At 41.7% G+C, this 23972-nt stretch overlaps 2 protein-coding genes across 4 annotated transcripts in view; both read left to right on the forward strand.

Annotated features, from left to right (window-relative positions):
• LOC133424439 (NACHT, LRR and PYD domains-containing protein 12-like) overlaps positions 1-12889 on the forward strand; it is a 32836-nt gene extending 19947 nt beyond the window's left edge. For both annotated transcript variants that reach the window (XM_061715059.1, XM_061715057.1), the window contains exons 9-10: positions 11174-11220; positions 11324-12889. In XM_061715059.1, coding sequence (XP_061571043.1) covers positions 11174-11220; positions 11324-11865 — 589 coding nt within the window. In that variant the 3' untranslated portion in view covers positions 11866-12889. The remainder of the gene's footprint in view (positions 1-11173; positions 11221-11323) is intronic.
• Positions 1-23972, forward strand: part of LOC133424461 (zinc finger protein 239-like) — a 278042-nt gene that overhangs the window by 246512 nt on the left and 7558 nt on the right. Inside the window, exons 1-2 of one of the 2 annotated variants that reach the window (XM_061715093.1) lie at positions 20686-20798; positions 23230-23310. In XM_061715093.1, the coding sequence (XP_061571077.1) occupies positions 20784-20798; positions 23230-23310 (96 nt within the window). In that variant the 5' untranslated portion in view covers positions 20686-20783. Of the gene's footprint in view, positions 1-20685; positions 20799-23229; positions 23311-23972 lie in introns of those variants that run through there. The other variant, XM_061715092.1, reaches the window with a different exon arrangement.

The raw sequence follows: 23972 nt of genomic DNA on the forward strand, positions 1-23972 counted from the left end.
AAGTTGTGCCATGATACAGGTGTGTAGCGATTTTCGTGCATGTACGTCAAACCGTATTGTGGGGCTTGAGGCACAAAGTTTTCCGGGGGGCGCTGTTGAGCCATTTTGCCACGCCCATTAATGCAAACCATGAAATATCAAATTTATCGCCAGGCCTGGCTTGCATGCCAAATTTGGTGCCTTTTGGGGAACTATCAAATATGGACCAATCAGATGAAGGGGGGTGCGCTTGTTGGTGTCTAGCGTCGCCACGGTAACACTTTTCAAAGAGAAAAGTAATGCGTGTAGTCGCAGGATGGAGACGCACATTTTGATGTATAACACATCTGGGTTCACGATACGGTTCGGGCTGAATTAATTCTCGAAGGAATGGCATATATTGCTCCAAAATTACGCGATTAATTCAGAATGTTCAAAATGGCCGACTTCCTGTTCGGTTTCGGCCATGGCGCCAAGAGACTTTTCTTTAAGTAAAGACATGATAAAGAAGTGTACCGATTTTCGTTCAGGTACGTCAAACGGTATTATGGGGCTTGAGGCGCAAAGTTTTTTCTGTCTGAAGCAACGAGATGAAGGGTGGGCGCGCTTTTTGGCGTCTAGCGTCGCCACGGTAACGCTTTTGAAAGAGAAAAGTAATGCGTGTGGTCGCAGGAGGGAGACGCACATTTTGATGTATAACACACTTGGGGGCACGTTACGGTTCGGGCTGAATTAACTTTCGAAGGAATGGCATACATTTCGCCAAAATGACACGAATAATTCAAAATGGCCGACATCCTGTTCGGTTTCGGGCATGACCCCAAGAGACTTTTGTTTAAGTTGTCCCATGATACAGGTGTGTACCGACTTTCGTGCATGTACGTCAAACCGTATCGTGGGGCTTGAGGCACAAAGTTTTCAAGGGGGCGCTGTTGAGCCATTTTGCCACGCCCATTAATGCAAACCTTTAAATATCAAATTTTTCGCCAGGCCTGACTAGGGTGCAAAATTTGGTGACTTTTTGGGCATGTTAAGGGGGGCAAAAAGGCCTTCACTTTGTCAGGAAAATAATAATAATAATTAAAGCTGCAAGCAGCGATGAACGGGCCCTCGCACTCACGTCCACCGCCCCCCATAAGCATATCAGAAATGACACCACCCACGACTCTCTATGTCAAACCATTCAAAAGTTATAGCAGAAAAAGGAACAACCAATCAGAAGAAGGGGCGGGGCTAATTCAGGCCAGTGAAGGTCAAGGACTTAATACCGAGTCCCATGACACCACCCACGACTCTTTATGTCAAACCATTCAAAAGTTATGGCAGAGAAAAGTATTCTAGGGGGTGCTGTTGAGCCGTTAGGCCACGCCCATTAATGCAAACCATTAAATATCAAATTTATCACCAGGCCTGGCTTGCATGCAAATTTTGGTGACTTTTGGAGAACTATCAAATATGGACCAATCAGATGAAGGGGACGAGCGCTTTTTCGCATCTAGCGTCGCCACGGTAACACTTTTGAAAGAGAAAAGTAATGTGCGTCGTCGCAGGACAGAGACGAAAATTTTGATGTAAAAAAAATTTTCGGCATACAGCCGGTCTCGAACTCCGGACCTCCGGCACCGTAGACCGTAATACTCCGGTCGAGCTAAGACTCAACTATTACTCATTCTTTGACTTACTGGCTTAGGAGAGACCAACATAGCATTATAATGTCTGGAACTTTTTTTCCTAATTTTTTAAATATTTGTAAGGTATAAATATTAGTAAAACACTACTATTTTATTAATACTTTTTCTGTAAACATTCTACCGAGGTTCTAACCGGGCTGAGCACGGGACTATTTCTGATGTCACCACATTACAACAGCTGATTGGTCGGGGGCGGGGCCGTCATCACCCTACTCGCCACGGATTGGTCGGGGGGCGGGGCCGTCATCACCCTACTCGCCACTGATTGGTCGGGGGGCGGGGCCGGCAGACGTTTGAATCAGGAAGCGGGAGTCAAACCATTAAAAAGTTATAGCAGGAAAAAGGGACAACCAATCAGAAGAAGGGGCGGGGCTAATTAAGGCCAACGAAGCTTAAGAACTCATTACAGAGTCCCATGACACCACCCACGACTTCCTATGTCAAACCATTCCAAAGTTATAGCAGAAAATCGGGACAACCAATCAGAAGAAGGGGCGGGGCTAATTCAGGCCAACGAAGCTTAAGAACTCATTACAGAGTCCCATGACATCACCCACGACTTCCTATGTCAAACCATTCCAATGTTATAGCAGAAAATCGGGACAACCAATCAGAATAAGGGGCGGGGCTAATTAAGGCCAACGAAGCTTAAGGACTCATTACAGAGTCCCATGACACCACCCACAACTTCCTATGTCAAACCATTCAAAAGTTATGGCAGATAAAAGTATTCTAGGGGGCGCTGTTGAGCCGTTAGGCCACGCCCATTAATGCAAACCATGAAATATCAAATTTATCGCCAAGTCTGTCTTGCATGCAAAATTTGGTGACTTTTGGAGAACTATCAAATATGGACCAATCAGATTTCAAAATGGCCGACTTCCTGTTCGGTTTCGGCCATGGCTCCAAGAGACTTTTCTTTAAGTTGTGCCATGATACAGGTGTGTAGCGATTTTCGTGCATGTACGTCAAACCGTATTGTGGGGCTTGAGGCACAAAGTTTTCCGGGGGGCGCTGTTGAGCCATTTTGCCACGCCCATTAATGCAAACCATGAAATATCAAATTTATCGCCAGGCCTGGCTTGCATGCCAAATTTGGTGCCTTTTGGCGAACTATCAAATATGGACCAATCAGATGAAGGGGGGGTGCGCTTGTTGGCGTCTAGCGTCGCCACGGTAACACTTTTGAAAGAGAAAAGTAATGCGTGTAGTCGCAGGATGGAGACGCACATTTTGATGTATAACACATCTGGGTTCACGATACGGTTCGGGCCGTATTAATTCTCGAAGGAATGGCATATATTGCTCCAAAATTACGCGATTAATTCAGAATGTTCAAAATGGCCGACTTCCTGTTCTGTTTCGGCCATGGCGCCAAGAGACTTTTCTTTAAGTAGTGACATGATACAGGTGTGTAGCGATTTTCGTTCATGTACGTCAAACCGTATTGTGGGGCTTGAGGCGCAAAGTTTTTTCTGTCTGAACCAATCAGATGAAGGGTGGGCGCGCTTTTCGGCGTCTAGCGTCGCCACGGTAACACTTTTGAAAGAGAAAAGTAATGCGTGGTGTCGGAGGATGGAGACGCACATTTTGATGTATAACACACCTGGGTGCACGTTACGGTTCGGGCCGTATTAACTGCCGAAGGAAGGCATACATTTCGCCAAAATGACACGATTAATTCAAAATGGCCGACTTCCTGTTCGGTTTCTCGACTTGACGCCCAGAGACTTTTCTTTAAGTTGGGCCATGATACAGGTGTGTACCGATTTTCGTGCATGTACGTCAAAACGTATCGTGGGGCTTGAGGCACAAAGTTTTCAAGGGGGCGCTGTTGAGCCATTTTGCCACGCCCATTAATGCAAAACATTAAATATAAAATTTTTCGCCAGGCCGGACTTGCATGCAAAATTTGGTGACTTTTTGGGCACGTTTAGGGGGGCAAAAAGGCCCTCCTTTCGTCAGAAAAATAATAATAATAATAATAATAACGCGAAGAATTCCTACAGATACAATAGGGCCTTCGCACTGAAGGTGCTCGGGCCCTAATAATTAAAGCTGCAAGCAGCGATGAACGGGCCCTCGCACTCACGGCCACCGCCCCCCATAAGTATCAGAAATGACACCACCCACGACTTCCTATGTCAAACCATTGAAAAGTTATAGCAGAAAAAAGGGACAACCAATCAGAAGAAGGGGCGGGGCTAATTCAGGCCAATGAAGGTCAAGGACTCCATACAGAGTCTGATGACACCACCCACGACTCTCCATGTCAAACCATTCAAAAGTTATAGCAGGAAATAGGGACAACCAATCAAAAGAAGGGGCGGGGCTAATTTTCACCAATTATGGTCAAGGACTCAATACCGAGTCCCATGACACCACTCATGACTCTTTATGTCAAACCATTCAAAAGTTATGGCAGAGAAAAGTTTTCCGGGGGGTGCTGTTGAGCCATTTTGCCACGCCCATTAATGCAAACCATGAAATATCAAATTTATCACCAGGCCTGGCTTGCGTGCAAAATTTGGTGACTTTTGGAGAACTATCAAATATGGACCAATCAGATTAAGGGGGCACGCTTTTTGGCGTCTAGCATCGCCACGGTAACACTTTTGAAAGAGAAAGTAATGCGCGTAGTCGCAAGATGGAGACGCACATTTTAAGGTATAAGTCACCTGGATGCACGTTACGGTTCGGGCCGTATTAATTGCCGAAGGAATGGCATTAATTGCGCCAAAATTACACAATTAATTCAAAATGGCCGACTTCCTGTTCAATTTCGGCCATGGCGCCAAGAGACTTTTCTTTAAGTTGCGACATGATACAGGTGTGTACCGATTTTCGTTCATGTACGTCAAACCGTATTATGGGGCTTGAGGCTCAAAGTTTTTTCCCTCTGAACCAATCAGATGAAGGGTGGGCGCACTTTTTGGTGTCTAGCGTTGCCGCGGTAACGCTTTTAAATGAGAAAAGTAATGTGCGTCGTTGCAGGACAGGGACGCACATATTGATGTAGAAAAAAAAAAATTGCTGACAAAAAAGTGTGGATACTGCGGGAATCGAACTCTGATCTCTGACTCCAAAGACGGGAACACTCTGGCTGAGCTAAGACTCAGCTTGTCATTTCTATTTGACCTACTGAGTTATGAGAGACCAACATATCGATATTTAGTAATGTAAGTCTGGAGCTGTTTTTTCTAATTTTTTTAAATATTTGTAAGTTATAAATATTAGTAAAACCCTACTATTTTAATTATTACTTTTTCTGTAACCATTCTGCCAAGGTTGTAACCGGGCTGAGCGGGGAATATTTCTGACGTCACCACATTACAGGGAGCTGATTGGTCGGGGGGCGGGGCCGTCATCACCCTACTCGCCACCGATTGGTCGGGGGGCGGGGCCGTCATCACCCTACTCGCCACTGATTGGTCGGGGGGCGGGGCCGTCATCACCCTACTCGCCACCGATTGGTCGGGGGGCGGGGCCGTCATCACCCTACTCGCCACCGATTGGTCGGGGGGCGGGGCCGGCAGACGTTTGAATCAGGAAGCGGGAGTCAGCGCGAGAGCGACTGGCGGCTCGTGGCGATTTTATTATAAAAAAGGGACAACCAATCAGAAGAAGGGGCGGGGCTAATTCAGGCCAAAGAAGCTCAAGGACTCATTGCAGAGTCCCTTGACACCACCTACGACTTCCTATGTCAAACCATTCCAAAGTTATAGCAGAAAATCGGGACAACCAATCAGAAGAAGGGGCGGGGCTAATTAAGCCCAACGAAGCTTAAGAACTCATTACAGAGTCCCATGACACCAACCACGACTTCCTATGTCAAACCATTCAAAAGTTATGGCAGATAAAAGTATTCTAGGGGGCGCTGTTGAGCCGTTAGGCCACGCCCATTAATGCAAACCATGAAATATCAAAGTTATCACCAAGTCTGGCTTGCATGCAAAATTTGGTGACTTTTGGAGAACTATCAAATATGGACCAATCACATGAAGGGGGGGCGCGCCTTTTGGCGTCTAGCGTCGCCACGGTAACACTTTTGAAAGAGAAAAGTAATGCGTGGTGTCGCAGGATGTAGACGCACATTTTGATGTATAACACACCTGGGTGCACGTTACGGTTCGGGCTGAATTAACTGCCGAAGGAATGGCATAAATTTCGCCAAAATGACACAATTTATTCAAAATGGCCGACATCCTGTTCGGTTTCGGCCATGGCTCCAAGAGACTTTTCTTTAAGTTGTGCCATGATACAGGTGTGTAGCGATTTTCGTGCATGTACGTCAAACCGTATTGTGGGGCTTGAGGCACAAAGTTTTCCGGGGGGCGCTGTTGAGCCATTTTGCCACGCCCATTAATGCAAACCATGAAATATCAAATTTATCGCCAGGCCTGGCTTGCATGCCAAATTTGGTGCCTTTTGGGGAACTATCAAATATGGACCAATCAGATGAAGGGGGGGTGCGCTTGTTGGCGTCTAGCGTCGCCACGGTAACACTTTTCAAAGAGAAAAGTAATGCGTGTAGTCGCAGGATGGAGACGCACATTTTGATGTATAACACATCTGGGTTCACAATACGGTTCGGGCTGAATTAATTCTCGAAGGAATCGCATATATTGCTCCAAAATTACGCAATTAATTCAGAATGTTCAAAATGGCCGACTTCCTGTTCGGTTTCGGCCATGGCGCCAAGAGACTTTTCTTTTAGTTGCGACATGATACAGGAGTGTACCGATTTTCGTTCAGGTACGTCAAACCGTATTATGGGGCTTGAGGCTCAAAGTTTTTTCTGTCTGAAGCAACGAGATGAGGGGTGGGCGCGCTTTTTGGCGTCTAGCGTCGCCACGGTAACGCTTTTGAAAGAGAAAAGTAATGCGTGTGGTCGCAGGAGGGAGACGCACATTTTGATGTATAACACACCTGGGGGCACGTTACGGTTCGGGCTGAATTAACTTTCGAAGGAATGGCATAAATTTCGCCAAAATGACACGATTAATTCAAAATGGCCGACTTCCTGTTCGGTTTCGGCCATGTCGCCAAGAGACTTTTGTTTAAGTTGTCCCATGATACAGGTGTGTACCGATTTTCGTGCATGTACGTCAAACCGTATCGTGGGGCTTGAGGCACAAAGTTTTCAAGGGGGCGCTGTTGAGCCATTTTACCACGCCCATTAATGCAAACAATTAAATATCAAATTTTTCGCCAGGCCTGACTTGGGTGCAAAATTTGGTGACTTTTTGGGCATGTTAAGGGGGGCAAAAGGGCCATCACTTTGTCAGAAGAAAAATAATAATAATAATTAAAGCTGCAAGCAGCGATGAACGGGCCCTCGCACTCACGTCCACCGCCCCCCATAAGCATATCAGAAATGACACCACCCACGACTCTCTATGTCAAACCATTCAAAAGTTATAGCAGAAAAAAGGAACAACCAATCAGAGGAAGGGGCGGGGCTAATTCAGGCCAATGAAGGTGAAGGACTCATTACAGAGTCCCATGACACCACCCACAACTTCCTATGTCAAACCATTCAAAAGTTATGGCAGAGAAAAGTATTCTAGGGGGCGCTGTTGAGCCGTTAGGCCACGCCCATTAATGCAAACCATGAAATATCAAATTTATCGCCAAGCCTGCCTTGCATGCAAAATTTGGTGACTTTTGGAGAACTATCAAATATGGACCAATCAGATGAAGGGGACGAGCGCTTTTTCACGTCTAGCGTCGCCACGGTAACACTTTTGAAAGAGAAAAGTAATGTGCGTCGTCGCAGGAAAGAGACGCACATCTTGATAAAAAAAAACACAAAAATTTGCTTACAAAATTTTCGGCATACAGCCTTGAAAGAGAAAAGTAATGTGCGTCGTCGCAGGAAAGAGACGCACATCTTGATGTAAAAAAAAACACAAAATTTGCTTACAAAAATTTCAGCATCCTGCCAGGCTCGAACTCCTAACCACCGGCACCAAAGACCGCAATTATCTGGTTGAGCTATATCTCAACTGATACCTCACATTGACTTACTGGGTTACGAGAGACCAAGATAGCGATATAATGTCTGGAACCTTTTTTTCCTAATTTTTTAAATATTTGTAAGGTATAAATATTAGTAAAACACTACTATTTTATTATTACTTTTTCTGTAACCATTCAACCGCGGTTCTAACCGGGCTGAGCACGGGACTATTTCTAACGTCACCACATTACAACAGCTGATTGGTCGGGGGGCGGGGCCGTCATCACCCTACTCGCCACTGATTGGTCGGGGGGCGGGGCCGTCATCACCCTACTCGCCACTGATTGGTCGGGGGGCGGGGCCGGCAGACGTTTGAATCAGGAAGCGGGAGTCAAACCATTAAAAAGTTATAGCAGAAAAAAGGGACAACCAATCAGAAGAAGGGGCGGGGCTAATTAAGGCCAACGAAGCTTAAGGACTCATTACTGAGTCCCATGACACCACCCACAACTTCCTATGTCAAACCATTCAAAAGTTATGGCAGATAAAAGTATTCTAGGGGGCGCTGTTGAGCCGTTAGGCCACGCCCATTAATGCAAACCATTAAATATCAAATGTATCACCAGGCCTGGTTTGCATGCAAAATTTGGTGACTTTTGGAGAACTATCAAATATGGACCAATCAGATGAAGGGGACGAGCGCTTTTTCACGTCTAGCGTCGCCACGGTAACACTTTTGAAAGAGAAAAGTAATGTGCGTCGTCGCAGGAAAGAGACGCACATCTTGATGTAAAAAAAACACAAAATTTGCTTACAAAAATTTCAGCATCCTGCCAGGCTCGAACTCCCAACCACCGGCACCAAAGATCGCAATGCTCTGGTTGAGCTATATCTCAGCTGATACCTCACATTGACTTACTGGGTTAGGAGAGACCAAGATAGCGAATAATATCTGGAACCTTTTTTTCTTAATTTTTTAAATATTTGTAAAGTATAAATATTAGTAAAACACTACTATTTTATTATTACTTTTTCTGTAACAATTCTACCGCGGTTCTAACCGGGCTGAGCACGGGACTATTTCTAACGTCACCACATTACAACAGCTGATTGGTCGGGGGGCGGGGCCGTCATCACCCTACTCGCCACTGATTGGTCGGGGGGCGGAGTCGTCATCACCCTACTCGCCACTGATTGGTCGGGGGGCGGGGCCGGCAGACGTTTGAATCAGGAAGCGGGAGTCAAACCATTAAAAAGTTATAGCAGAAAAAAGGGACAACCAATCAGAAGAAGGGGCGGGGCTAATTAAGGCCAACGAAGCTTAAGGACTCATTACTGAGTCCCATGACACCACCCACAACTTCCTATGTCAAACCATTCAAAAGTTATGGCAGAAAAAGTATTCTAGGGGGCGCTGTTGAGCCGTTAGGCCACGCCCATTAATGCAAACCATGAAATATCAAATGTATCGCCAAGTCTGACTTGCATGCAAAATTTGATTACTTTTGGAGAACTATCAAATATGGACCAATCACATGAAGGGGGGGCGCGCCTTTTGGCGTCTAGCGTCGCCACGGTAACACTTTTGAAAGAGAAAAGTAATGCGTGTAGTCCCAGGATGGAGACGCACATTTTGATGTATAACACTGGGTGCACATTACGGTTCGGGCCGTATTAATTGCCGAAGGAATGGCATAAATTGCGCCAAAATTACACAATTAATTCAAAATGGCCGACTTCCTGTTCGGTTTCGGCCATGGCTCCAAGAGACTTTTCTTGAAGTTGTGCCATGATACAGGTGTGTAGCGATTTTCGTGCATGTACGTCAAACCGTATCGTGGGGCTTGAGGCACAAAGGTTTCCGGGGGGCGCTGTTGAGCCATTTTGGCACGCCCATTAATGTAAACCATAAAATATCAAATTTACCGCCAGGCCTGGCTTGCATGCCAAATTTGGTGCCTTTTGGGGAACTATCAAATATGGACCAATCAGATGAAGGGGGGGTGCGCTTGTTGGCGTCTAGCGTCGCCACGGTAACACTTTTGAAAGAGAAAAGTAATGCGTGTAGTCGCAGGATGGAGACGCACATTTTGTTGTATAACACATCTGGGTGCACGATACGGTTCGGGCCGTATTAATCCTCGAAGGAATGGCATATATTGCTCCAAAATTATGCGATTAATTCAGAATGTTCAAAATGGCCGACTTCCTGTTCGGTTTCGGCCATGGCGCCAAGAGACTTTTCTTTAAGTTGCGACATGATACAGGTGTGTACCGATTTTCGTTCATGTACGTCAAAGCGTATTATGGGGCTTGAGGCGCAAAGTTTTTTCGGTCTGAACCAATCAGATGAAGGGTGGGCGCGCTTTTTGTCGTCTAGCGTCGCCACGGTAACGCTTTTGAAAGAGAAAAGTAATGCGTGGTGTCGGAGGATGGAGACGCACATTTTGATGTATAACACACTTGGGGGCACGTTACGGTTCGGGCCGTATTAACTGCCGAAGGAAGGGCATAAATTGCGCCAAAATTACACAATTAATTCAAAATGGCCGACTTCCTGTTCGGTTTCGGGCATGGCTCCAAGAGACTTTTCTTGAAGTTGTGCCATGATACAGGTGTGTAGCGATTTTCGTGCATGTACGTCAAACCGTATCGTGGGGCTTGAGGCACAAAGTTTTCAAGGGGGCGCTGTTGAGCCATTTTGCCACGCCCATTAATGCAAACCATTAAATATCAAATTTTTCGCCAGGCCTGCCTTGCATGCAAAATTTGGTGACTTTTTGGGCACGTTTAGGGGGGCAAAAAGGCCCTCCTTTCGTCAGAAAAATAATAATAATAATAATAACGCGAAGAATTCCTACAGATACAATAGGGCCTTCGCACTGCAAGTGCTCGGGCCCTAATAATAATAAAAATTCCTGCAAATACAATAGGGCCTTCGCACTGCAAGTGCTCGGGCCCTAATAATAAAAATTCCTGCAAATACAATAGGGCCTTCGCACTGAAGGTGCTCGGGCCCTAATAAAAATTCCTGCAAATACAATAGGGCCTTCGCACTGAAGGTGCTCGGGCCCTAATAATAATAATAATAATAATACCATCTTTGTATAGTAATAATATCAATAAATTATGTTCCTCAGCACTTTTTATCGACTGTTAGCTTTTATTTCTTATTTCTATTTACATTTTTAACTTTATTTTTTAATCTTACTGTTAATGTTTTTATTGTATTCTGTATGATGTTGATTGTAATTCAAGAAGCCTATTGGAACGTTAGGTTCTGATATGATGTTGATCTCTTTGTATTTTACTTGCATTGCTCTTGCTGCTTGTCCCACACAGGTTTATGTAAAGCACTTTGAGATGCTTTGTGCATGAATTGTGTTATATAAATAAATCTGACTTGACTTGTTTCACCTTTAGTTGAATTTACTGAAACGAATGAAGTTTTGCAATATATTCAAATTTTCCAACCTTCACCTGTATATTATGACATCAATAAATAACAGAGAGACTGATCTGATCCTCCTCCTCCTTCCAGGGTGGAGCCTGCTGGACAACGATTTCTGACACCAGGTCTGAGGAAGTGTAAGTGTGTTTTTATTCAACCATCTTCACTCGTTCATGAGTCCATCAGTGATCAATAACTGATCAATAATAACTGCAGCTGCTTGTTTGTTCTCTCCATCAGATTCCTGTCAACTCACCGTCGACACAAACACAGTCAACAAACACATCAAACTGTCTGATGACAACAGGAAGATGATGTGTGTGAGGGAGGATCAGTCATATCCTGATCATCCAGACAGGTTTGATTACTGGGATCAGCTGCTGTGTAGAGAAGTTCTGACGGGTCGCTGTTACTGGGAGGTCCAGTGGAGCGAACATGTTTCTGTATCAGTGAGTTACAGAAGAATCAGCAGGAAAGGAAACTCTGGTGTCTGTGTGTTTGGAGGAAACGATCATTCCTGGAGGCTGGACTGTTCTCCAGGTGATCAGTACCGTGTCTGTCACAATAACAGCTACACATCCATCACCTCCTCATCTCCACGTCCAGACTCTGGCAGAGCAGCAGTTTACGTGGACGTTCCTGCTGGAACTCTGTCCTTCTATGAAGTCGTCTCTGACAGACTGATCCTCCTCCACACTTTCAACACCAGCTTCTCTGAACCTCTCTGTGCTGGATTTAGACTCTGGTCCAGGCCTAGTTCAGTGTCTCTGTGTCCAGTTTAGTCTCCAGAGTCTCCGGTCAGAGAAACTGTCTCTGTTGAATCCTGGACTTGGACTCTGGTTCTGGTTCCTCAGAGTCTCCATGATGAAGATGATGATGATGATGAAGATGATGATGATGATGATGATGATGATGATGATGATGATGATGATGATGATGATGAAGATGATGATGATGATGATGATGAGGATGATGATGATGATGATGATGATGATGATGATGATGATGATGATGAAGATGATGATGATGATGATGATGAGGATGATGATGATGATGATGATGATGATGATGATGATGATGATGATGAAGATGATGATGATGATGATGATGATGATGATGATGATGATGATGATGATGATGATGATGATGATGATGATGATGATGATGATGATGATGGTGATAGTGATGATGATGATGAAGAAGGAGATAATCACCATTTATCTTTAGTTTTTTGGTTTATTGTTATTTTATTTGATCTTTTTCACATTTAAACATTAAATAATTAACTGGACTGTATCTCATTATTCTTTTTTTATTTATTCTTAATTCTGTCTAAATGTTTTCATGTTTGACTTCACGTTTAGATTCTTAAAGTCTTGTTTCTTCCCTGAAACAAAGTTGGAGCTTCAAATCTAAACATTTCCATTTTACATTCAACTTTTCCAGTTTGTATAATATTTGATTGATTTATCTGAGTCCTGGTCCAGGTCTTTTCCTGGTCCAGGTCTGATTCCTGGTCCAGGTCTGATTCCTGGTCCAGGTCAGAGTCCTGGTCCAGGTCAGAGTCCTGGTCCAGGTCTTTTCCTGGACCAGGTCTGAGTCCTGGTCCAGGTCTTTTCCTGGTCCAGGTCTTTTCCTGGTCCAGCTCGATGACGACTGTGTCTGCAGCTCGTAGTGCTGGAAGAGTCTGGCTCTTGTTTCGTTTTTTTGGTTTATTCTATTTTTATTTGATCTTTTTCACATTTAATATTAAATAATTTACTGGACTGTTGATGTTTGATCATAAATTAGATTTTTATCTCATTATTCTTGTTTTATTCTTGACTCTGTCTCTAAATGTTTTTATATTTGACTTCATATCCATCTATCCATCCTTTTTCTTCCGCTCATCCGTTACTGCAGTGGTTCCCAAACTGGGGGGTGCGCCCCCTAGGGGGACCACGGCACTATTGCAGGGGGGGGCGGCGAGGTTGGAAGGTAGATACATTTTTTTAAAGACTTTTTATTTCTTTAAGATTTTGCCTTTAATACATATGTGCAGTGAGAGAGAGACAGGAAATAGGCGGAAGAGAGAAGGGGAATGACATGAAGAGATGGTCTGGCCGGCGGGAATCTAACCGGGGACCTGCTGCTTCAGGCGCTACAACTACCCACCGCTACTGGAAGGTAGATGAGGCTAACTTCAGCCCCGCTAGCAAAACAATGGATACATTTGTGACAGGACTCACGTCCAGTAAACGTAAAGGATGAATCTTCACAGAATGTGTCAACTACCAAAGGAAAGAAACGCTAATATGACGAGGCATATCTTGCCTTTGGTTTCACCGGTACAACGGCGGGTGATGAGGAGACACCACCGTGTGTCGTGTGTTTGAAAATATTAGCCAGTTAAAATATTAGCTAGTGACAGTTTGAAGCCAACCAAGTTAAAACGTCACTTGGAGACGACACATCCTGAGCACAAAGACAAGCCAGTGGATTTATTTCAGAAAAAAGTGAATTAATTGTCGTGAACAACAGAGTCGCTTCACAAAAGTCCGTGCCTCCAATGCTCAACTCGCTTCAGATAAAGTTGCATACAGAGTTGGTCAAAGTAAAAAGATGCACACTATCACGGAGGAATTAATACTTCCCGCTGCTCTTGATATAGTTTCAACAATGATTTTTGAAGCACCAGCTAGCAAACTAAAGGCCATTCCTCTGTCAAACAATACCATCGCCAGGCGCATTGATGATATGTCAAAGGACATAGAGGAGCAGCATAATGAGAAGGCAGGAGAGCCTTAAATAAAAAAACATAAACATAAAAACCCGACCTCTCAGAACCCGGCTTTTTCCTGCGCTGTGCGAGGAAATGGGCTCCGACCTCACAGCTGTTTAGTTTCACATTGAGGCCCGATGGCCGTCACCTGGGAAAGCCTTATCCTTATCTTTGAACTGCGAGAGGAGATCTGCATCTTTTTGGAGGAAGAGGGTAGCAATCTTGCCCACAAGTTTAATGATAAGAAGTTCATCATGAAACTTGCATACCTCAGTGACATGTTTCTGAAACTCATATATATATATATATATATATATATATATATATATATATATATATATATATATATATATATATATATATATATATATATATATATATATGTATATGTATATATGTATATGTATATATGTATATATGTATATATATATACATATATATATATATATATGTATATATATATGTATATATATATATATATATATATATATATATATATATATATATATATATATATATATATATAGTATATATATATATATATATATATATATATATATATATATATATATATATATATATATATGTATATATATATATATATATATATATATATATATATATATATATATATATATATATATATATATATATATATATTTATAACTATATAATAATAATAATAATAATAATAATAATAATAATAATAATAATAATAATAATAATAATAATAATAATAATAATAATAATATTGAAATATTTCAAAGTAAAAACATGAGTTTTCTTTAATGTTATGAGGTTTTACTCCACCCTGGACCGGGAGGCTGCAGTACCAGCTCCCCGCCAGCAGGAGGCTGCAGTACCAGCTCCCCGCCAGCAGGAGGCTGCAGCATAGACATATATGCCTGTGTTTGTGTGACTAAAATGTTATTTTATTGTTTGAAAAATGGTTCAAATATGTTATTTTGTTACTTGAAAATGTTTTAATATGTTTTGTTGATGAGAAAATATGTCTCTCTTTATTTTTGTGAGGGGGATATATATTGTTTTTCGGCCCTACCTTGTTCTCTATAGCTGATATAACATTAATTAAAATTTAATTAATTAATTAAAAAAAGAAGAGAAAAAGAGGGAAAAATAGGAAAAAAAGAGAAAAAACGGTTAAAAGAAAAAAAGAGGAAAAAGGGAGGAAAAAGACGAAAAGAGAGAAAAAAGAAGAGAAAAAGGAAGAAATAGGAAAAAAGGATGAAAAAAACAAAGAGGAAACAAAGTGGAAAAAAGAGGAAAAAAAGAGAAGAAAAGGGAAAAAAGGAGGAAAAAGAGGAAAAAAGTGCATGTGTGAATGAATAAATGAGACGTAAAACGTAAATTTCTTTGTAGAATGGCGCTTTATGAAAATAAGGAAAAAAAATATGAAAAAAAGAAGAACAAAGAGGAAAAGAGATAAAAAAGGCGGAAAAAATAGGAAATAAAGATGAAAAAAGTGAAAAAAGCGGAAAAAAGGGAAAAAAGGAGGAAAAAATAGAAAAAAAAGAGGAAATAAAGAGAAAAAAGAGGACAAAAGTGCATGTGTGAATGAATAAATGAGCCGTAAAACGTACATTTCTTTGTAGAAAGGCGCTTTAAGGCGGCTGCTAGGTTGCAGACACGTTGGTCGGACTTGATACACTTGAGTACCAGAGTTTTCGGAATTATTAGAACACGATATTTAATTTAGCTTTGCAACCGCGGGCTAGCCGAGGGGGTAGGTGGGAGCGACCGGCCGACGGCCTGTATAGGTCCGGTATACGGTTCGCTTTCGTATACTCTCTTTGCTGGCTATGGCGGGGGCTCAGGGGGAAAGTAGTTGGAGTATGGAGGAGTTTGAGGAAGAGGAGGAAGGGAGTGGTAGTTGGGAGGTAAGGACAGTGAACAGGGGAACTAAGAGGCTTAGAGGAGTAGAGGCAGAGCAGGCGATGGAGGAAAAATGGAAAGTTGTGGTGAGGTTTGATGGGGAGGGGGTGAAGAATATAGATCCAATAAAACTAACGAAGATTATTAAAAATCAGGTAGGGGATGTGAAGTTTGCTAGAGTCTTTAGTGATGGTAATTTATTAATAGGATGTGTGTCGGAAGAACAGGTTGCAAGGGCTCAAAAGCTGCAAAGTATGGGAAAAGTGGTGGTGACGAAGGTGGTGAGAGTGGGGGAGCAGGGAAGTAGGGGAGTCATCTATGGGATTCCCTTGTCTGTTGATATGAAGGAGCTGGTGAAAAACTTAAAGGAGAAGTGTGATGAAGTTCAGAGTGCAAAGCGGTTGACTAAGGGAGTGGAGAAAAAGGAATCTGAGTCTGTTTTGGTACAATTTAGTGTTAAGGACCCGCCTAGTGAGCTGTATTTTGGATTCATGAGATATAGGGTAAGAGAGTTTGTGCCAAAACCTATGAGATGTTTCAAATGCCAGAAATTTGGCCATGTGGCAAAGTTCTGTAGAGGGGACAAACGGTGTGCAAAATGTGGAGGAAACCATGATTATGGGGAGTGTGGAGAGGGAGTAAGGCCAAGATGCTGTAATTGTGGGGGAGCCCATAGTGCAGCGTATTGGGGCTGTGAAGTAATGAGGAAGGAGGCTGAGGTGCAGAATATTAAAGTGAAGGAGAAAGTCTCACATGCAGAAGCAGTTAAAAGGATGGAAGTAACAGTGATGGATAAAGGAGGAAATAGCCGTGGGGAAGTAGTGTCTGGAAATGTGTGGAATCAGAGACAAAAAACATACAGAGAGAAGGAGGAGAAGGCATGGAGAAAGAAGAGGGATCTCATAATCTTTATTGCAGGGGTAATCAATGCTACAACAGAGGTTAAGTCTAAGACGGAAAGGATCCAAATTATTGCAAAAGCAGCAATCCAGCACTTAGATATGGTGGGATTAAAGTGGGAGATGATACGGGATGGGTTAAGTGCAGGGGCACTACCCAGCCAGGAAGGATGTAGTGCAGGATGTTCCTCCTGATCATGCTGTTACTACAGTGGAATGCAAGAAGCCTGTTAGTGAATGGTCAAGATTTTAAACAGTTTATTGATAGCAGAAGGGTGAAACCTGATGTAATTTGTATCCAGGAAACATGGCTAAAACCTCATTTGGATTTTGTTTTGTTAAACTACATTTGTGTTAGACGAGATAGAGATCAGGGGAATGGAGGGGGGTGTGCTACTTTTGTAAAGAGGGGAGTGCCATATAGAGTGGTGGGTACAGGGGAGGGACAAGAGTATATAGTAGTGGAAATATGGGCAGACAGAAAGAAGGTGGTGGTAATAAATTATTATAATCCGTGTAAAGAGCTGAGATTAGTTGACCTGGAGAAAGTAGAAGGCCAAGATGCAGACAATGTTATATGGTGCGGGGATTTTAATGCACACAGCACATTATGGGGAGGAGAGAAGACGGATAATAATGGGCAGGTAATGGAAGAGATGCTGAATGATAGGAATTTAGTGTGTGTGAATGATGGGAGAAAGACGAGGATAGATGTAAGAACTGGAAAAGAGTCGGTGTTAGATCTTACATTGGTGTCCAGTAGATTGGCGCCAAGGTGTGAATGGGAGGTATATGGAAGAGGCACTATAGGGAGTGATCACTATCCTGTTATGTGTAAAATGGGTATTGAGGTGGTTTTGCAAATGGAGAATGGTTGTGGAGGATGGATTTTTAAGAAAGCAAATTGGGAAATATTTAGGAGATTGAGTGATGAGCATCTCAGGGAAATCCAAGAAGGAAATGATATTGATGAATATGAAGTGAAAGTACGACAGAGTATATGCATGGCTGCAGAGGTTGCAATACCTAAAAGTTCAGGAAAAAATAAGAGGAAGGCGGTTCCATGGTGGAATGACAAATGTAAAAAGGCAGTCAAAAACAGAAATAGATCCTTTAGGATACTAAAGAGGACCCATAACTTTCAACAATTGGTTGAGTACAAGAAGCTGCAAGCAGTAGCTAGAAGAACTATAAGGCAAGCAAAAAGAACATACTGGAGGGACTACTGCAGCTCCATAGGGAATACAACCACTATAACTGAAGTATGGGGAATGATAAGGAAAATGGAAGGAAATAGAAGAGAATGGAGTTACCCAATCCTGTCAGATGGGGAACAGGTGGCCATATCAAATGAGGAGAAGGCAGAAATGATGGTGAACACGCTGAGTAGAATACACAGTTTCGATAATTTATCAGAAGAGGAGAAAAGAAGTAGAGAAGAAACCAAAAGGGCACATGCAGAAGCAATTCAGAAGAAAGGAAGGATAAATGATAAATATAATGTATCATTTACAATGAGGGAGCTAAAGAGTGCACTGGCTAATTGTAGGAATTCAGCCCCAGGGAAAGACAGTGTCTGCTATGTTATGTTGAGACACTTAAGTGACGAGGGATTGGAGAAACTTTTGAGGCTGTATAATAAAGTCTGGGAAGAAGGAGTAATTCCCTTAGGGTGGAAGGAGGCAGTTATTATTCCCATTAGGAAACCGGGGAAGGATGCAAGCAAGCCAGGAAACTACAGACCAATAGCTCTAACATCGCATATGGGAAAACTAATGGAAAGGTTGGTTAATGGAAGGTTGATGCATTTTATAGAAGAGAGAGGACTGATGGTTAATTGTCAGAGTGGTTTTAGGAAAGGGAGAAGTACGACGGACTCAATAATATGCTTAGAGGATGAAATAAGGAAAGCTCAAATGGGAAAGGAAACGGTGGTGGCAGTTTTTCTGGATGTGGAAAAAGCGTATGATATGCTATGGGTGGAGGGTCTCTTAATTAAGCTACACATGCTAGGAGTGGGAGGAAGTATGTTTAACTGGATAATGAACTTTCTGAACAATAGAAGTATCCAAGTTAAAATAGGCCGGGACATATCTAGAAGATGTGTGGTGGAGAATGGGACCCCCCAGGGGAGCGTGATAAGCCCGCTGCTATTTAACATAATGATAAATGACGTTTTTCTGAATGTCCAGCCGGGGATTGGCAGGTCGTTATTTGCCGATGATGGGAGTTTATGGAAGAGGGGAAAGAATGTGACATTTATAGTGAGGAAAATGCAGGAAGCTGTGGCACAAGTGGAGGAGTGGGGAAGGAAGTGGGGCTTCAGATTCTCTGTGGAGAAAACAAAAGCTATGTTCTTCACTAGAAAGAAAATTGATGAGAATGTGAAGCTGTTGCTGTATGGTAATAGCCTGGAGAGGGTTAAGAGCTTTAAATTTCTGGGTGTGTTTTTTGACACGAGGCTCACATGGAGGGACCATATACGGAAAGTCATAGACAAGTGCAAAAAAGTGCTGAATATGATGAGGTGCTTAGCTGGATTAGAGTGGGGAGCAGATAAAGCATCACTAAGACAGATCTATGTATATCTGATAAGATCAAGAATGGAATATGGAAGTTTGGTGTATGGGTCTGCCTCCAAGTCTGTGCTGGCTGGGCTGGATGTAATCCAAGCTAAAGCGCTGAGGATATGCATAGGAGCAATAAAATCATCTCCGGTGTGCTCCTTGCAAGTTGAGATGGGGGAAATGCCTTTGTACCTGCGGAGAAAACCACTTCAGGCTAATTACTGGGTGAACCTGATGGGTCAAAGGGAAAATCATCCGGTCAGAGTGGCTATGCAGGCAACATGGGAGAGAGGAATGAGGGGGGGGTCTAGTTTTGGATGGACAGGGGAGAGGGTGGCTCGGGAAGTTTTAATTTATGATAAAGAGTTCTGTCCTGTGGTGTTGTGGCCTGTGGTACCTGTATGGGAGCTTCAAGTCCCAATGACTGACTTGAGATTACTGGAAATGAGGGAACAGAATAAGGGAGCAGAATTGGTCAGTGAGTTTCACTGTCATGTAGCCGAGAGATACAATAGTCATGTATTGGTTTTCACAGATGGGTCTAAAGACCAAGAGACAGGTACTACGGGTGCAGCCTTTACCGTGCTCAGGCAGAATGTTGACTCTTATGTGAGAACTTCTAATTTTCTGAATGTACATACTGTTGAGTTGTATGCAATTTTAATGGCAGTGAGATGGGCAGAACAGCTGATGAACTGTGGAGTGCTGATTTGTTGTGACTCTGTGTCTGCGGTGAAGAGTGTTGGGATGGGGATGTCCAAGGGGCGGAACGACCTGGTATATGAGATACTGATAGCAAACCAGATGGTGAGAAGGAGGGGTGTTGAAGTGGTGCTGATGTGGGTTCCAGCACACTCAGGCATTCGGGGCAATGAAGAAGCAGACGTGTTGGCTAAGAGAGCAGTGGAAAAGGAGAGGGTGGATGCCAACTTAAGCCTGTCTAAGGGTGAAGGGAAGAGCATAGTGTGGAAACAAATCATCGTGGAGTGGCAGAAGGAGTGGGAGGAAGGAAATAAAGGAAGGCATTTGTTTTCAGTAATGGGGAAAGTGACAGATTCAGTGAACACCGGAGGAAGAGGGAGGAGAAAGGAAGATGTCATTTTCTCCAGGTTAAGGATTGGGCATACTGCTCTTAATAGCACGCTGCACGTCATGGGTAAACATCAAAATGGACTATGCTCCGAGTGTCAAGCACCTGAGACAGTACAACATGTGCTTATTTGCTGCAGGAGATACCACAGGGAAAGAGCTGAGCTAGTGGCAGAGCTGCAAGAAATGGGTGTGAAAGAAGTTACAGTTAGAAGTATTTTGGAAGGGGGATCAAGTGGAAGAGGGAGGCGGAGTTTGTTTAAATTTTTACATAATACTGGTCTGATGAGGAGAATATGAGTTCCTGAAAGATCCAGAAGATGGCAGCAATGCGACTAACTGGATGCAAGCTGCCGTTAAACCCCAAAGAAGAAGAAGAAGAAGAAGAAACCGAGATAAACCCGCAGTTCGTGGGTTTAGGACGTGTTTAAACCCGCAGTTCGTGGGTTTAGGACGTGTTTTCTCGCGGCTGACGGGACCGTTGACGCGGCATGGACGACAGCAAGGTGGGGAGCTAACGGCTAACGGCTAATTCACCTTTTTTCTCCACTATATTCACGGAGTTCGGGAGCGGAGTGGCCTAGTGGTTGGGGCTTCGGGCTCATGATCCGAAGGTCGCGGGTTCGAACCCCTCGATCCCAAGGATGCACAAAAAATGTGATTAATAAATATCATTCTATACAGTATTTATAGAAGCAATAATACAATAGTACATACATATGTACATGTCTATGTGTATTATCCCTTTGTTTTATATTTATTAATCATTTAGTATTTATAGGAGCTTTTGAATTGTAATAACGTGCTCCACATTTTCATTTCTGTATTTAAGCTGTTCCACAGATTAACTCCTAGGGGCCCAGTCACACAGCAAAACTACTATAAATTACACACATACATATAATAAATATAATAACCTTATTACCTAAAAACACACAATAAAACCCTGAGATCCTCAGATTTCCTAGATACAAAGATATTCTTGTAAAAATAATACATCAGGTATTGGTACACAAACATTCACAGATAGTTTTAGAGTTAGTCATAATTTGACAATTAGACATAATTTAATAAGAAGAGACATAATTTAATAACAATATTTGTTTTAGTCTCTTTTTGAAAATGGAGAGAGATCCAGACTCTTTTATAGCACTATTTGTTTGTTCGTTTTTGTTTATTTCTAACATGTATAAAAATATAAGAAAACAAATCCAGGTTCATTCCACCACATAAAGAAAAAACCAACATCAAAACACATATTTCAGTTACATGTTGGAAAAGGAGTGGGAGGAAGTATAAACTTATTTAATCCCACCCCCTTTCCACAACTAAACATAAATTATATGTCTGTATTGATTTTTTATACTATACAATAATTTGTATAAATATATATAATTTTTACAAAAATAACATGTTTAATACAAGATATAAGCTCTATCATAAATATAATATAACTATGATATAAATATAATATAACTATGATATAAATATAATATAACTATGATATAAATATAATATAACTATGATATAAATATAATATAACTGATATAAATATAATATAACTATGATATAAATATAACACGTATATCTAAGTATATAAACAGACAAAGACAACATGACAGAATAGCAGAACACACACAGCTGCTGATCTTTAAACACAGTCTTCACTTTTAAACCTCAAATAAACCATTTCTTTATATTTCTTAAATTGTTTTATGTTTGTACATTCTTTTAACTCCAAATTCAAACCATTCCACAGTTTAATTCCACAAACTGATACACAAAAACGTATTTTTGTTGTACGCATGAATAAAGATTTGAAGTTTAAATGATAACCCCCTTCCCTCCCAATGAATAATTTCTGAATGTTTATCCGGTAGTGAATGATTTTTTGCTTTAAACATTACTGGTGCAGATTGAAATGCCACTAGATCCATGAGTTTTAGTACTTTAGACTGTAAGAATAGTGAGTTAGTGTGATCTCCATATCCAGCCTTATGAATGTATCGTATTTCTCTCTTTTGAAGTACGAGTAATGAGTGGAACCTGGTTTTATAGTTATTGCCCCAAATTTCTGCACAGTAAGTGAAATATGGAAGAACTAGTGACCAGTAAAGAATGTGGACGGCCCTGTGATCCAAAACCTGTTTTGCTCTGTTAAGTACTGCAATGCTCTTTGAAACTTTGTTTTGTACACGCTTAATATGAGATTTCCAGCTAATTTCATCCATTATTACTCCAAGAAATCTGATTTAGTTTACTCTTTCAATATCGCTGCCATCCAATTCAACTTTTATATGCATATTTATTAGGGCTGGGCAAGTCAACGCGTTATTATCGCGTTAACTCATTCATTTATTAATGCCGACATTTATTTTATCACGCATTAACGCATGTTGCTCACATGCTTTTGTTTTGAAAAGTCAAGAGAGTTGGCGGAAAAACATGTGGAAAAGCTGAAACAGACGTGGAGAGCGGTAAAATTACGGTTACATGGACATTTTAATTTTAAAGTTCTCCCAGACGGCGGATTCGACCCTGTAAAGGAAATTTCAATAGTGATTTTGTGCTTCACACTTTCTAACAGGGACATTTGGTGCTGAATATAGACGGTAAAGCTGCTCCTTAAAAGGAGCAACTTAAAAGTTTCTGCTGTTTCCTCAGAAATTGCCTGTTTTAATGTCATGATTGTGGATCAGGATTTTTTTGGTAGACTTTTTTTATTTTTCATAAAAAAACATGATGACATTAATGCCCTGGCAGTGGCAATAAGCTATATTTTATTTGACATTTTTACACTAAATATGTGTTACTGACAAGTGCTGATGTTTGCTGAGATGTTTGCACAACAAATGTTATGGCACTTTGGTTCATACTTTTATAAATAAAAGTGAACTTTACACAACTTTTGAATTGATGATTTGATTTTGCATACAGATGCCGGAGGGGAAGGTGAAGAATCCCGGGAAACGCAGCAGGAAACCGGCCAAGATCGACCTGCGGGAGGAGCTGGACATGGTGAGCAGGGCTGGGGATCCATTCAAATGGAAACAATCCATTCAATTCTTTAGATTCAGAATCAATTATCAAGATTTGATTTGATCCGATTCAATACGATATTTTTTATTTATTTTTATTTTTTAATTTTATTTGTTTGCACTTACAAACATACAAGCATCAGAAAAAAAATCAGTAATAAAACAAAGTTAAAATGTGCAAGAAAGATCATGAAGCCCGACGGGCTTATAAGCGACCCTCCCCTCTTAAACCTACAATAATTATAATTAACACTTTACACCCCCCCTCCCCACCCAATACCCACAATTCCTCATACACACATGTGCATATTTCCATCATATACAAAGAAGTATGTTATACAGCAGAGAACAATAGTTACACAACATTTTGAAAGAAAAGAGAAATATATATATAAAATAATAATAAAAACTAGAGATACATATACAATACCCAATGATACAAAAGTAATTAGAACATCTGTAAGGATTTTTTAAATCTTAAATGTATTTAAAGAGAGACATGATTCTGTTAAATGTTTTATATCGTTCCACAGCACTACACCTTGGTAGACAAATGAAAATTTAGCAACAGAGGTCGTACAGAAAGGAATGTGCAAGTCATTCTTCCCTCTTGTAAAATGTGCATGGTAATGGGAATTAAAC

Source organism: Cololabis saira, chromosome 23 (assembly GCF_033807715.1).
Source record: "Cololabis saira isolate AMF1-May2022 chromosome 23, fColSai1.1, whole genome shotgun sequence".
NCBI classification, from domain to species: domain Eukaryota; kingdom Metazoa; phylum Chordata; class Actinopteri; order Beloniformes; family Belonidae; genus Cololabis; species Cololabis saira.